Raw genomic sequence first — 13,039 nt, 5'->3', positions numbered from 1 at the left:
ACGGCCACTCCATCACAGGGCAGTTAAAAGAAAATCACGATAACAACAGCCACTAGAGGGAGTAAAGATCCCTCATTATCTGAGCAAGAGGAGCTCAAACTCGGCATGGATGGACAGATGCTGCCTTTGCAAGACCCCTGTACGCAAAAAAACAACTCTGTGCATAAAAGGAAACAAAACTTAGATCGTAAAAGATTGTCTTATAGCAGCTAACACCTTCGCTAAAGTCATCGGTGACTGACCGCATGATCTAAAATAAGCTATAGGCTACCTTATTGGGTTTAAAAAAATCCATTTTGTATGTAAATTTTGCTGTGAAAAGCTAAAATCATTTCATGTTTGTATGTGAAACAATACAACAATTTAAGTAATACAACAAGTTATTTAATGTTAGCATTGTTTATCCAAACAATGATAACAATTAATCATTTGTTCCACATCTGATTACGTTATTTCAGTTATGTCATTAATAAAGGCTACCGGTGTGATCGTCGTACAAAAATCACTTTTCCGTGTTTTTATCATGATGACATTATGAAAGTATTAAAGGTTGCCAGTTGTAGGAAATGTCCGTAAAGTTGGCCACTCCTCTGCCTCCCACCAGCCCAACGAAAATAAACGCACTTTTGCCACAATTTTCTCTATATTTGGAGTTACTCTGATGTCCGTGTTGTAACGTTAAGGAGGGAGGGAGGCGAGGACACAGAGTGAAGCAGTGAAGCGCGTTAAACGCCTGAATCTACCGGACACTATCCGAGATGGAGACTTTATCCAAACTCGCCTTCAGTTTATGGATTTATTGTTTATTCCAAACAGATGTTGGACTAGGTACGTTCTCTGTTTTCCAGTTTATTGGATATATATGTGGCAACCTTTCTAGTTTCAGATTCTTTCTTTTCACTATATAAAACATTTGACATGTGTTCATGCATTATGTTGTTATCTGATCAGCTAATAAATCTTTATTTTGATCAGGGGAGTGTGTTTGTAAAATCCTTTGTGTACGGCATAGCTTATGTTGACACACACGGCTCCTTTAATTACAATGCATTGACAATGCATTACATAATGAAACTGGAGATCAGATACTGTATACAATTTATTTTTCCTTAGGCTCCAACATCTGTACTTCTCGAGGGGCCAGCACATGTCAGCAGTGTCTGGCTGTGCATCCTACCTGTGCCTGGTGTTTTGAAGAGGTGTGGTGCTTTACAGTGTTTAATGTTGTTTACTTTAGTTTTCATAGGTGAGATTGCTGAGTGAAATCGAAGTGCTGTTGGATAAGAATTGATTAGTTGACCTTTGGCAGAAGTATATGTGTCAATGTTTAGATCATTGTTTTTTTGAGTATTAAAAAAAGGCTTCATGTGATCAAGATTTTTTTGTCTTCTTTTATATCAAAACGCAATTTTACCACTTTTGTTGTTTACAGAATGAATGAAAACCACTATAAGAGCAGACTAAGGTCTGACCAAGCCCCTCCGCTTGGAGCGTGACTGACGTTTTAATTAAATATTGTACATAATCAGTTGAAAATGTTTTGAAATTCCGAAGCTGTGTGCAAATGTGCAATCATGCACTTTTAATGAGTCATTTGTTCTAAGTTTTATGATGTTGAGGAAGTAAATGAAATGTGTTTCCTTAATATGAGTTTCAAATTTTGGCCCCACCAAACACATCTGTAGTCTGACTGAGCCAGACCCACCATTGAGGCAGGGACTAATGCTTGTTAAAGGGATAGTTCACCAAAAAAATAACTGTTCTGTGATCATTTATTTACCCTTGTGGCATTCAACACCTGTATTAAACTCTTTTTTAATGTGCAACACAAAAAAAGATATTTTGAGAAATGTCTTCGTGGTTTTGTGTCTGTACAGTGAAATTCGGTGGGGGATCATGTTGTTTGCTTACCAACGTTCTTCAAAATATCTTCTTTTGTGTTCTGCAAAAGAAAGTCATACAGGTTTGAAATGACATAAGAGTGTGTAAGTGATAAAAATTATTTTAATTTCTGGGTAAACTAACCCCTTAAGTGCCTTTTACAAAAACTGTACTACCTATATGTTGTGCCCAAACAGGGATTTGGACACAATGTCTCTGGATCCTCCCGGTGTGACCTAAAGAAGAATCTTATAGAAGCAGGATGCAGTAAAAGAGCCCTGGAGTATCCCACCAGCAAAACGTCTGTAACAGAGGACAAGCCTCTTAGTGACAAAGCCTCTGGATCCACCACCGACGTCACACAAATCAAACCACAACGCATGCACATCACTCTTAGACCTGGTGAGTTCGGGTTCAGATGTAGCTTGTGTTTTTTTTTGTTTTTTTTTGCATTTTCTGAGTAGATTTTACCATGGTAAGATGTGATAAATTTGCATGCATGATCCTGGGTTCCTATAGATGATTCTCAAGTCTTCAAACTTAAAGTCCGGCAAGTTGAGGATTACCCTGTGGATCTGTATTATCTGATGGACCTGTCCTACTCCATGAACGATGACTTGTCTCAGTTACGGAAACTGGGACGGGGGCTGGCTGAAGAGATGAGTAAAACCACCAGTAATCTGCGAATGGGCTTCGGGGCTTTCGTGGATAAACCGGTGTCTCCGTACATGTACATCTCCCCTCAGGAGGCTGTGTTAAATCCCTGCTATTCGTGAGTGATGACAAACACATATATTTACACGCTGAACATAAACATTACAGATGACGGGTGGTAATTACGTGTTGTAAGTGGGCGTTTTTGTTGGCAGACAGAATCTGATGTTAAGTATTTTGACACACCTCTGGTTGAACTGTCTCTGTGTGGCATCCTTTATGCTGAGATACACACAAAATAAGTGGTTTTGTAAAACACCTCATTGATTGTTGTGACTCATTTGCCCCAGCAATGGTTTAATGACCAACACTCATCACTAAATTTGGCATTATGGTTTCACAGTAACCGGTGTTATTAGCAACCTGCTTATTTTCTTTGCAGTCATTCACACTAAAATTATATTCTTAACTCGTATCTTTGTGATAAAATAATTGTGTTTTGTCTTGATTTTTTCTCCTCTTTATGCTGTAAACAGCTGGAAAAACTAACAATTAGAGTGTATTAGGATACGGTATAATGAAGCTGCAATATCAGTTGTCTGTAGTGCAGTTTATATAGACCGGACAGTTAACTTCCGGTTTGTGTTTGGCTAGTGTCTAATAATAAAACTATATTTGATTGAATTTATATTCATATTAATTTAAATTATTATTTATTGTATAATAATTGTATTAAATGAACGGTTTGTTGAATTTTGTTGTATGTTCATTTGATTCAATAAACAATTTGTTGAATGGGTCCTGTAGTTTGGTCGCATTTAAACAAACCGTATGGTACATTGACATCTAGCGGTTGAGCTTGGTATCGGAGTCTAAATTCAAAATATTGGAGCGACAAGATTAGCCAAGTAACAGTTCTTCTCGGTTCTCTTTCTAACATCTGTTCGGTATCTCACCAATTGCACCGCGTCCGTCGCACCGACGGACCAATCGCAACAGCGACCCAGGAGTCCCGCCTCCCTGGTATATAAGCCGGTATATCTCCTCCCTCTCTTTGGCGATGCCCTCGCGGGTATAGCGGGGGAAGTGGATGATGAAGATGAGGAGTTATCCCCACATCTTCTAGACAATGATGAGGAGGAAGAGGATGTCGCCATCCTCCCACCGAGTTAATCTTGTCCACCCAGCAGCCAAAGTGGAGATTCCCCGTCTGCCACCACTGCTGAATTAGATTTCCATCGAATGGCCCTCTCAGCTGGTTGGCCAAGGGGCAGAGAGGGACCTCTACGATGGCAAGAGATTGCATCACGCCTCGCGCCGGTTCTTCAGTTCATTCCCGCGGTCCCGGCGTGCATGGCGGAGATGAACAGACATTGGAATAAGCCTTTTCCCACCCCATGCCCGTTAAATGCTTTGCGCGACTGGATACGCAAGATATGGGGGAACTGGGATTAGCTGACTGTAACTGGTTGGCTACAGACTCCAGTTCGCTATAAAACCTCCAACATTCAATGGAGTAGTGATGTCAACGGCACAGTGGGAATCAGCTCAGATTTGAGAAGTAATTTCTTCTCTATTGAGCAAGGGAGTTATAAGAGTAGTACCGAGAGAGGAGAGCCATCAGGGGTTTTACTCCCGGTACTTTGTAATTCCAAAGAAAGGTGGGGGTCTACACCCTATTCTAGATATGCGGACCCTGAACAAACACCTCAGAAAGTACAGGTTCAAAATGCTTACGTTACGAACTCACAGAAGATCTCAAGGACGCTTATTTCCATACAGACATATTTCCAGTACACAGAAAATTTCTCAGGTTTGCTTATCGGGACAGAGCCTAGGAGTACTTAAAGACGTCGTTCGGCCTGTCTCTGGCACCGAGAGTGTTCAGCAAATGTGCAGAGGCAGGGTGTCATCTTATCTGGACGATCTCCTTATCTGTGCGCAATCACAGCAACAGGCAGAAAGGGACACGGAGACCCTGGTTTACCATTTGTTAAATCTGGGGTTGAAAGTTTTGTTGAGTAGTTTTAATTTAATACAATTAATATACAATAATAATTTATATAAATGAATATTAATATAAATTAAATATAAAATAAATTATTATATTACTAGCCACTAGCCAGACCGATAACCAAACACAAGACTCTTCAGGCCAGGCACGTGCATCCAATGAAACAAAGTGATTTTGCTTCTCAAGTAAATATTTATTGATTTTCATGAATACAAGAATGTTAAGATATTCTTACTGGAAAACAAAATACAAATTAAAGTACAAAGTGAAAATTTAATTTTTAATTTAATTTTCTCTGTACAGTTAGACAAAGTTTGTTATTATGACAAAAAAGTCAACAATCATTTAATTCTCATATACATTATAGGATCCCATACAAGTGTCAGCCTCAGTTTGGCTACAGACACGTTCTCTCTCTGACGGAGGAGGTGAGCCGCTTTACAGAGGAGGTGAAGAAACAGAAGGTGTCTCGCAACAGAGATGCTCCAGAGGGAGGCTTTGACGCCATCATACAGGCAGCTGTCTGCAAGGTTAGAGATTTTAAACAAGCTACATAGAGAGACAGAGAGCACATGCTTTACTGACTACAAACCGCATAGTTCACGCTTTAATAAACAACTTTTAAATAGGTTGTTTTTGGCCTTCTGGTAATGTGAGCACTCTTTTTTGACCATTTCTGTCTTCATTTGTTCTTCCAGGAAAAGATTGGTTGGAGGCCGGGTGCATCTCACTTACTGGTTTTCACCACAGATGCCAAGACACACGTGGCGCTGGACGGGCGCCTGGCAGGCATTGTGCGTCCCAATGATGGCCAATGCCATGTGGGCACAGACAACGTGTACAACATGTCGACAACTATGGTACTGATATTGTACAGTGTCTTTATGTATGGTATGTACAGTATATTAATGGATAATACGTTACTTGTGAAATTCAACAGGACTACCCATCCCTGGCATTAATCACAGAGAAAATGTCTGAAAACAACATAAATCTCATTTTCGCTGTGACCATCCATGTAGAATCACTATATAAGGTAAAATGCCAGACTATTACTTTTTATATTATTTTGAGGTTCACTTTAAATGATTTTGGCCTGATATTTCTCTTCTCATTACTGATCTCTCTCTTTTGTTTTGTTCCTCTATATCTCATGTAGAACTACAGTGAACTAATTCCTGGCACTGCAGTGGGGATTCTGTCTGAAGATTCGCACAATGTCATCCAGTTAATACAGGACGCATACGCTGTGAGGCTCCTTTTCACTTAAAGTGATAGTTCACCCCAAAATGACAATTTTGTCATCATTTACTCACCATCTTGTCAGTTCAAACCCGTAATACTTTCTTTCCTCTGTAAAACGCAAAAGAAGCCATTTTGAAGAAAGTTGGTAACCGAACAGCAATGGCACCAATTCACTTCTATTGAATGGACACAAAACCAACGCAAGTGAAGGGGTGCCAGTTAACATCTTTCTTCAAAATATCTTTTTTTGTGTTCTGCGGAAATGACAAGGTTTGATATGACAAGAGGGTGAGTGCATGATGACACAATTTTCATTTTGGGGTGAACTGTCACTTTAAGTAATTTTTTGAGGTCAATGGTTACTTTAAAACAATTCTCTCATCCATGTTTCTTCATTACGCAGATCGAGTTTTATGTTGTCACTGATCTGTTTGTTTGTATACAACAGAAACTGCGCTCTAAGGTTGAGCTGGAGCTCTTGAATGTCCCTGAAGAGCTCAGTCTGACATTTAATGCCACGTGTCTCAATGGAGAGGTCATCCCAGGACTGAGATCTTGCTCTGGACTCAAAAGAGGAGATACAGTCAGTATCATCTCCCTCTCTTTTTCGTTTCATATCTCTCTGTCTCTCCCTATTCACACTTAGTTTTTATTGCTGTCTTATAAATTCCCTGTATTGCTTAACCAGAGTATTTATTCCATTCCTCCCTTCTCGTCAGTTCTGTCACTCCCTCTTTTCCGCTGATTTGTTCTACAAAAGGAGGAGGATGAAGAGGAAATGCTCTTTCTAATGTGTAATCATCTGCCACCCTTGATAAATGAATTGCATAAAAGTTTGCGGTTTCACTCCCTTCCTAACGAATAGTTAACTGTAAACACACACACGTACAGTACAGGACAAATAGGCGTAATGTCCAATTACTCATTTTGCTGAGTGTGTCTGGGCATCAGACTTGCCTGTTTCCTGTTCTCTGCTGTACTGCTCTGACTCAATCTATCCTGCCCTATGTTCAGACTGTCTGTCAATCACGTATTGTCTGCCCAGTCACGTATTACTGTATGCTGAGCAGACTGCACACTCACTGTCAACACTGGAATGATAAGACTCATATATATCATATAGACGCGCACACACATTTTTATACATGAATGGCTACTTTGAAAATGTTCAATAAAACATAGTTTTATTGAATTTTGAATGATGTGTCCCATCTCTCCAGGTGTCATTTACAGTAGAGGCTCGGGCCAGGGGCTGCCCCAAACAGAAACGCAAGACCTTCACCATCAAGCCCGTGGGCTTCAAAGATACCCTGCAGATCACAGTCAACTTCGAGTGCGAGTGTAAATGTCAAGCGAAGGCCGAGCCTGACAGTCCCGTCTGTCACCATGGCAACGGCACCTACGAGTGCGGGATATGCCTGTGTAACCCGGGACGACTGGGCCCCAGGTGTGAGTGTGCAGAGGGGGACTACAGCCCCACTAAGCAGGACGCCTGCAGCGGGCCGGACAGAGTGGTCTGCAGCGGCCGGGGTGACTGCGTGTGCGGGCAGTGTGTTTGTTACAATAATGATTTCGGCAAGGTGTGGGGGAAAAGATGCGAGTGTGATGATTTCAGCTGCCTGCGGTATAAAGGAGAGCTCTGCTCAGGTAAGATCAAAATTATTTTGCAAATAAAGTGTGTGTAATTTGAGGAGAGTCTACAATGTAAAGTTGAGTTTGAGTGTAAAATGTTAGTGTGCCAGGGCTAGTTTAAAAAGTTATCCCAAAGGGATAGCTGACCTAAATAAAACAAATTCTGTTATTATTTATTCACCCTCATGTTGTTCAAAATCTATATACGAATCTTTCTACTGTGGGACTTAAAAGAAGATATCTTGAGAAATGTCTCCGTTGTTTTGTGTCCATATAATGGAAGTCAATGGGGGCCATTGTTGTTTGGTTACCAACGTTCTTCAAAAAATATTTTTTTGTGTGTTCTGCAGAAGAAAGATAGTCATACAGGTTTGACATGACATAAGGATGAGTAAATAATAAGAGAATTCCATTTTTGTGTGAAGTATCCCTTTAAGTAACCAATGGTAGAAGGTACTGTAAGAATACAGAATGGGATGTATCTTGTGTTTTGTGCTACAAATTTTACGAAAGCCTCTTTTTACCAATTATATTCTCTGCCTCACCTCACCTCGAAAGAATTACCTACAATAACACTAAAAGGTCTCTTGCTCCTCTTATAAATAAACATGCTCTGGGGAACTTGGCAGGCTATACTATGTGTTGACCTGTTTGAGTCCCGAGTGTTTGTTCTAAAATGAGGTGCTGATGTTCCACCAGCGCGCGTGTGGATTGGAATGGGGACATAGTTTATGTAAATTACTATTTTGCACAACTTCTTTTGTGCATCTCATGAAATGTCCAGGGTTGGTTTGTTGTTAAACAGAACCATATTTTTTTAGCCTTTATTCAGAAAGGTTTCGTAATGTATCCAACACAATTGCTGTGGCCTGGTTAGCTGTAACAAACTTCAACTTACATGAAAAGATTTATATGTGTTTGTGTTTCTCCAGTGTTACCCAGAAAATACTTTTCTGCATTGTCATACACTGATGATGTCACTGAACTAAGAATAGCCCCGTGGGGGAAGAAAAGTAGTGTTCTGGATTGTATTGTTTTTCTCTGAAGAAGAATTACATGCCAAATGATGTTTTGTTTTTGCATTTGGTTAGCCATTGTCTTCAGTATTTCAGTACTTTTGCTGGCATTAATGTTATCTCTTTTCACCAAAGTCACAAACCCCTCATCGCCACAGTCATGAAAAGCAATAAAATGTAATAATCGCCCACAAATACATGCACACTATCACACGTGTTTATACTGTACACGTATAAACCACACACATAACGGGGCCTAAGCCTTCCCCCATAGCAAAATATAGTCAAGTAAAGCGAAGTATATGAAGCTTATCAAAGCTGTTCTTAAATCTGTCACATTCTTGACATTACACAGCACCATATGCCCCTTTTTAGAAATGAAAAATGAAAAGTTTTTAGACAACAGTTAAGCGCAATTCAGTTTGTCAGCCATGCTAAGCACAGTATTTGGGAAAGATCCATGTATGCATGTCTGGAATGTATAACTCCTTACATTATTATGGGCTCACGTTCAAACTAACCTCACTGAAAGTTAAACATAATGAAACATTATTTATTCAAGGAACTTGGAAAGCAAGGTTCACAGAACATTTTACACATCTGCCCATGTACAGTCATTTGTGAATTGTGCTCTGGTCATCTGGTCACTTTTTTCCGTCTTTGTGTGATTTTTTTTCCTGTTATGGCTCATTCCAGGTCATGGAACATGTTCCTGTGGGTTTTGCCAGTGTGATCCAGATTGGAAGGGGGAAAACTGTAACTGTTCTACTCGCACAGACACCTGTATGTCCAGTTTAGGGCTGCTGTGCAGTGGGCGTGGCCAGTGTGTTTGTGGAAGCTGTGAGTGCACTCAGCCTGGGGCCTACGGCTCTACCTGCGACAAATGTCCAACTTGTCCTGATGCCTGCACCTTGAAGAAGTGAGTGTTTTACTGCTATAAGAAGATAACATTAGATATTAGGAATGGAATAAGGGCTATATTTAAAATACTTTAAGATGGTACCACACTCTTATTTATTCTGCAGTATGTTAAGTTATCAAAAATGTTCATGGGTAGTTGACAAATTACCGGTACCATGGGTCCTATGGTGTGACAACAAAAATTTAGAAAACAAACAGTTATTTTATATTATGAATATTTATATTTATAATATAAAATATCATAAGAGAGATTTATCTTCATTGTTTTTTTTTTACATTTTTGCTTTCACACCTTAGGACACACGTGCAGTTTATTTCTCAACTACCCTCTTGCAGTGAAACGTTAAAAAACATTTTATTAACATTATATGTTGTGCTAAGCATTCTGAAAGCATTACAGAAACATTGGTATAAAAATGCTATTCTTACATTGTTAGTGGGACATTTAAAACATTCAGAAATAACATTTCATAACTTAATGGGAATGTTAGCAAAACATTGTTAGAATATATTTTTGCTAGCTGGGATGATGTATATGATGTGTATGCATATTTTGGTATGGAAAGGACACCCAGAAATGTTGGGACACATTATTTTTAAAAGGGCACATTGTTTAGAACACAGTATCCCATAATGCAGCACATTTGAGCTGGCCTTCTACGTCTTGGATGTAGGAAATAACATCAACTGATTTCTCTTTTTTTTACTGGATTATGGTTACAATATTTTAAGACATAATTCGATTAAAAAGTGTTTTTTTTTCAAGATGATAATTAAATAATTATCTTAGAAAAAATGCAACTAGAGGAGGTCATGTTACTACAATGAAGCATTTTTTCTTTGTACTCTAGGGATTGTGTCGAGTGTAAACACTTTAAAAGAGGCAAACTATTCGACGATGAAACATGCGGTCGAATCTGCAGAGATGAAATCAGACTGGTGGATGATCTGGGTACTGTTATCACATTTGCTTTGTCATTCATCAAAACAAATCCAATTGTAATTTAATTCACAATAATAAATTGCTTTATATACCAATCATGAAAGCAATCTATCTCGATATTCTAACCCTCTTTGCAACCATATGTTACCTTGCAGTGTATCATGATAAGAATGCAGTCAATTGCACCTACAAGGATGAAGACGATTGCGTGCAAAGGTTTCAGTACTATGAAGACAACAGCGGCAAATCCATCTTGTTTCTAGTCAAAGAACCAGGTAACTCCATGCCAATGCTTTTCATTTCAGAGATGTATTGAGAGAATTGCATTGTTCAGGACTTTACAGGTATATGTGTTCTGTGTGGGTATTTAAGGCTGTAAATACAGAAGCCTGCTGTCAGGAGTCTGCTGTTGTACTTTAATGGACCCATATGTGAAACATGGGCTCTATTAGCTACCTAGAAAGTAACACATCTCCAGAACCCAGGGAGCACCCGTCTTGTAAAAGCAGCAATAAACAACATCCAAGCTACTAAAGAACATGCTGACACAATGCAATCCATACTGAGTAGTCAAACAGGAAGTGAAAGCCAGAAAATAATATACAACATACGGTAGTTTAATACATATAAAAATAACATACAATCCGGAGCTGATAGTCTTGTGGGCAGTGCTCCGACATGTGGTGCGGTGGCACTTCGGCCGACCCGAGTTCAAGTCCCGGCTCGAGGTCCTTTCCCGACCCCACCCCCTTCTCTCTCCCACTTTGCTTCCTGTCGTCTCTCCCACTGCACTGTATGAATAAGGCAAAAAGGTCAAAAAAATATTTAGTTTAATATGGCAAATAATGCATTTTATAATGCCACTTTTTGTTATGTTGATTCAATGTTTTCATCTTCCAGTGACTTCTTTTAAGCTAATATATGTATGCTGTGTTCAACATGGTTTTTTATCACAATAATGTTTTTGAATGATCTTTATTTGGGGACTCTCTGCAACATCCATTTCAATTATTCAATTCATTTTTATTGATAAGCTCTGATTTTAAAGTCATCTCTCACGATCTCTTTTTCAGACTGTCCTAAAGGTCCTGATATTTTGGTGGTGCTCCTGTCGGTAGCAGGTGCCATCTTATTCTTGGGTCTGGCCGCCCTGCTCATCTGGAAACTGCTCATCACCATCCACGATCGCCGTGAATTTGCAAGGTTCGAGGAGGAACGGGCGCGTGCCAAATGGGAAACGGTTAGTAAGCTAAAAACACTCGAGATTTGTCCCATGGATGTACATTTGGTACATGTGTTCGTAATGAAAACATGCATCCCCTCCTACACAAACGCTTTTTATTGTAAATCGCTCAAGTTACTGTGGCTTAGTGAAGTATAGATGTTGGCAGGAGGATTTTATTGTTGCTGCGGCATGCTGCTTTTCCCTACTGAAGCAAGGAAACGCCTCCGTGCCTTTGGGCAAGTTTTGCTTTAAATTAGGCAATGCTAATTAGGCTTTCCTGGTGAGGTCTCGAGACACGGCTTCTCCAGCCACATGTGAACTGTCTGATCCCTACTGTTCACTACCCACTAAACCTTTTATCTTAGTAATGTGTGTAATTTGACTCTTGCTTTGAGAAGGATTGAGGATAGAAAGGCATATAGAATGTTTTTGCAAAAAAGCTTAACTGTTTTTGTATTTTTCAACACATAGGGCCACAACCCACTCTACAAAGGGGCTACATCAACATTTACCAACATTACATATCGAGGCAAAGACTGACTACAGTGACTGACACGAACTTCACAGGGTTGACAGATAATATCTGTCTTTCTCAAGTGTGTAAACCATCTTCTAACCATTTTGTGATCATGCAAGAGCAAGAACAGAAAAGTGTTGTACATTTTACAGCTGTAAATATGTACAGTCAAAAATAACAAGGTTATTCAGTCGGACTTATACTATCTCTTCAGAAAAGTCTTACATTTGTTTGTCACTGGATAAATCATAATCTTTAGACTAATGTCAAGTCGTATATTTGTCAGCACAGTGCCTTGAGAGATTAGCTGCTCATTTCAGCAGCACACGCCAAACTATTTCCTCTCTCTTTCCACTCGCAGCGGGCTGTGACAGATATGAATGCGAACAGCCTGAGCAATTGTTGCAACTACTGATGGCTTGTGTTAACACTGTATCCCTCATTATGAGAATGACATGTTCTTATTTAAAGCTGTGGATATAGCTTTATTAATATTCCGAAACTACACCATTCTTGATCATTCAGGCTTTAAGTAGGCTACTGAATTTTGGATGTGTATGCCTTGTTCCAAAATCTAAGATCCAACCCAGAAGTCCTGTATACACATTATTTGTTGTACTGTAAGTATTGTCTGTTGCATTAAATGTTCAATAAAAATAACGACGAAATGTAATTCTTAAGATGATAGAATGACAAAAGCCATTCTCAAGAAGGTAACAGTGCCCCCTAACGGGAATTAAATTAACTTCTGGATTGACTATTTTTGCACTGTTAGACCATAGTACTTGTTAATTATAAGTAACAAGCACTATTAAGTGTAATATAATTCATTTAATTATTTTTATTTTATTGTTGGCGAGTGGGGTTATTATGGGATTAATAAAGGACATTGCTAAAAAGTTTTTTCTATCTCCCTTTCTTGAGTGTAATGACCGACACCAGTGTTGGGTAAGTTACTCTGAAAAAGTAATTAATTACTAGTTACTAATTA

The 13,039-nt window shown here is 39.2% G+C and overlaps 1 protein-coding gene across 1 annotated transcript; it reads left to right on the top strand.

Moving 5' to 3' along the window:
* Window positions 1–665: 665 nt before the first annotated feature.
* Window positions 666–12,950, top strand: itgb3b (integrin beta 3b). Its single transcript, XM_057358271.1, has 15 exons — window positions 666–828; window positions 1,114–1,199; window positions 2,079–2,283; window positions 2,401–2,653; window positions 4,917–5,079; window positions 5,248–5,409; window positions 5,490–5,585; window positions 5,709–5,798; window positions 6,243–6,377; window positions 7,015–7,441; window positions 9,139–9,361; window positions 10,215–10,315; window positions 10,462–10,581; window positions 11,380–11,546; window positions 12,003–12,950. Exons 1-15 carry the CDS (start codon window positions 759–761, stop codon window positions 12,069–12,071), a joined length of 2,367 nt encoding a protein of 788 aa, XP_057214254.1. The 5' UTR covers window positions 666–758; the 3' UTR covers window positions 12,072–12,950.
* Window positions 12,951–13,039: the final 89 nt, after the last annotated feature.

This window comes from Triplophysa rosa, linkage group LG18, assembly GCF_024868665.1.
Source record: "Triplophysa rosa linkage group LG18, Trosa_1v2, whole genome shotgun sequence".
NCBI lineage: Eukaryota > Metazoa > Chordata > Actinopteri > Cypriniformes > Nemacheilidae > Triplophysa > Triplophysa rosa.
This window is presented reverse-complemented; position numbering and strand designations above follow the sequence as displayed.